The sequence below is a fragment of the Hyposmocoma kahamanoa genome, unplaced genomic scaffold (assembly GCF_003589595.1).
Source record: "Hyposmocoma kahamanoa isolate Upper Pololo Valley unplaced genomic scaffold, ASM358959v1 92, whole genome shotgun sequence".
NCBI classification, from domain to species: domain Eukaryota; kingdom Metazoa; phylum Arthropoda; class Insecta; order Lepidoptera; family Cosmopterigidae; genus Hyposmocoma; species Hyposmocoma kahamanoa.
In genome coordinates, this window is record NW_020654748.1 from 10,199,130 (window position 1) to 10,200,685 (window position 1,556).

The 1,556-nt window shown below is 36.2% G+C and overlaps 1 protein-coding gene across 1 annotated transcript in view; it reads left to right on the plus strand.

The window, feature by feature from the left end:
- The window catches only part of LOC113236540 (E3 ubiquitin-protein ligase SIAH1-like), a 3,196-nt gene extending 2,071 nt beyond the window's left edge, over positions 1 to 1,125 (plus strand). The window contains exon 4 of the mRNA XM_026472656.1: positions 354 to 1,125. Within this exon, the coding sequence (XP_026328441.1) occupies positions 354 to 590 (237 nt within the window). The 3' untranslated portion in view covers positions 591 to 1,125. The remainder of the gene's footprint in view (positions 1 to 353) is intronic.
- The last annotated feature ends 431 nt before the right edge of the window (positions 1,126 to 1,556 follow it).

Sequence of the window (1,556 nt, forward strand, 5' to 3'; positions counted from 1 at the left end):
TTTAGTGACAGAGTAACTCCAAATTATGTTTAGTGAGCTAGGGTTAATCGTGCTAAGGTCCTATACCGAGAAACGTTTCTTAGTCGGCGTGCTCCTTCCCAAACATTGCTGTTTTTTTGAATTTAAAATGGCACAACATTTTATTCTTATGTTTAGGAGCGATTCTTCTTTTTACTAATTAAGGGGCAAACGACTAGCTGACGTTTAATCCGAATATGGATTACACATCAGCTACCCGATTGCCTCTTTAAATATTTATCTCGTTCAACCTGTCTCCCTGTATAATAATATAATCTCAGTAAAGAGTACTAAAAAAACCGACCTCAAATCAATCGTTATTCATATCGTTTCAGGTAACGGTTCACGGTCATCACCACGCCCGCAAACTGGTTTACACGAGATCCACGCACTGCGATCTTGAATGCTCTACACTAAACGTCAGTCGCCAGGATTGCTTCCATCTCACCCTCGACCAAGCGCTCAACTTCTTACGAGTCATGAATAGACACTGCGAGCCAGATAAGTTCTTGAACTTCACTGTTGAAATAAGCAAATGCGAGGAGGTTGAAAAACGAGACTCCGATTCTTGAGATCAAGCTACGCCGTCTGACGGTCAATCTACACGTCCAAGTGTTATTAGCTACAGTGGGCGGCCCTTCACAGCTCCTGTACCCATGATGCTTCTATTTGGGCAAGTTATAACTGTATACTTGGACAGAGGCGAAACGGTACCCAGCCGTAATAATACCCCTGCTATTGATCAAAATAACTCTTAAATAAAAATAAGGGAAGATTCGCAATTTGAATGGGTTGCTCTAGATACTGAGCTTGGGATAAGAATATATCGGATTAAAAAGGCTGAATAACTGGTTAGCAGAAGTTAGCGATATACGTGTGTTTATTTGAATTAAGTTTATGCGGGAAATGTCTACTGACAATTTTATTATAGTTGTTTAGCGACTGTGTGAATGTCAAGATCTCAGGAATATGTGTTATTTATACATTTTGTTCTATTGTTAATCATTATGTGAACTAAAATTTGTTTATTGTTTTGATCATTGTTAGCAAGTTGAAAAGGTTATGGATATCGAAAAAAATTGTATAACTTACACGCAGTAGCTTCATACTCATAAAATACTTATAAAATAAATATTTAAAGAATAAAAGAATAAAGTCTATTTTTTTATTTCTATACAGTTCCTAAAACATCATAAAATAACTTAAAATGGTATGTACATATGAAGCAATGTATTATGTACAATGAGCACTATTATCTTCGTTGAATTTACTCAATAAATAAAACATGATTTAATTTCATGGGGCATTAGCTACAGAGTAGCTTATATTGTGCTTTGCACCATGTTAACATTTTAAATAAACATTTATCACATTCAGTTTTAATCCTACACGATAAACAGAAGTGTCAACTTTTGTACGTGAGGCGAGTTCTAATGTGCTGCGCAGGCGAAGTTATTTTTTGTGCGCCCAGGTGTCAAATCGAATGCTAATCAAATAAGGCGAATATGGGATTATATTGCTACACGCGCAAAAAAGGA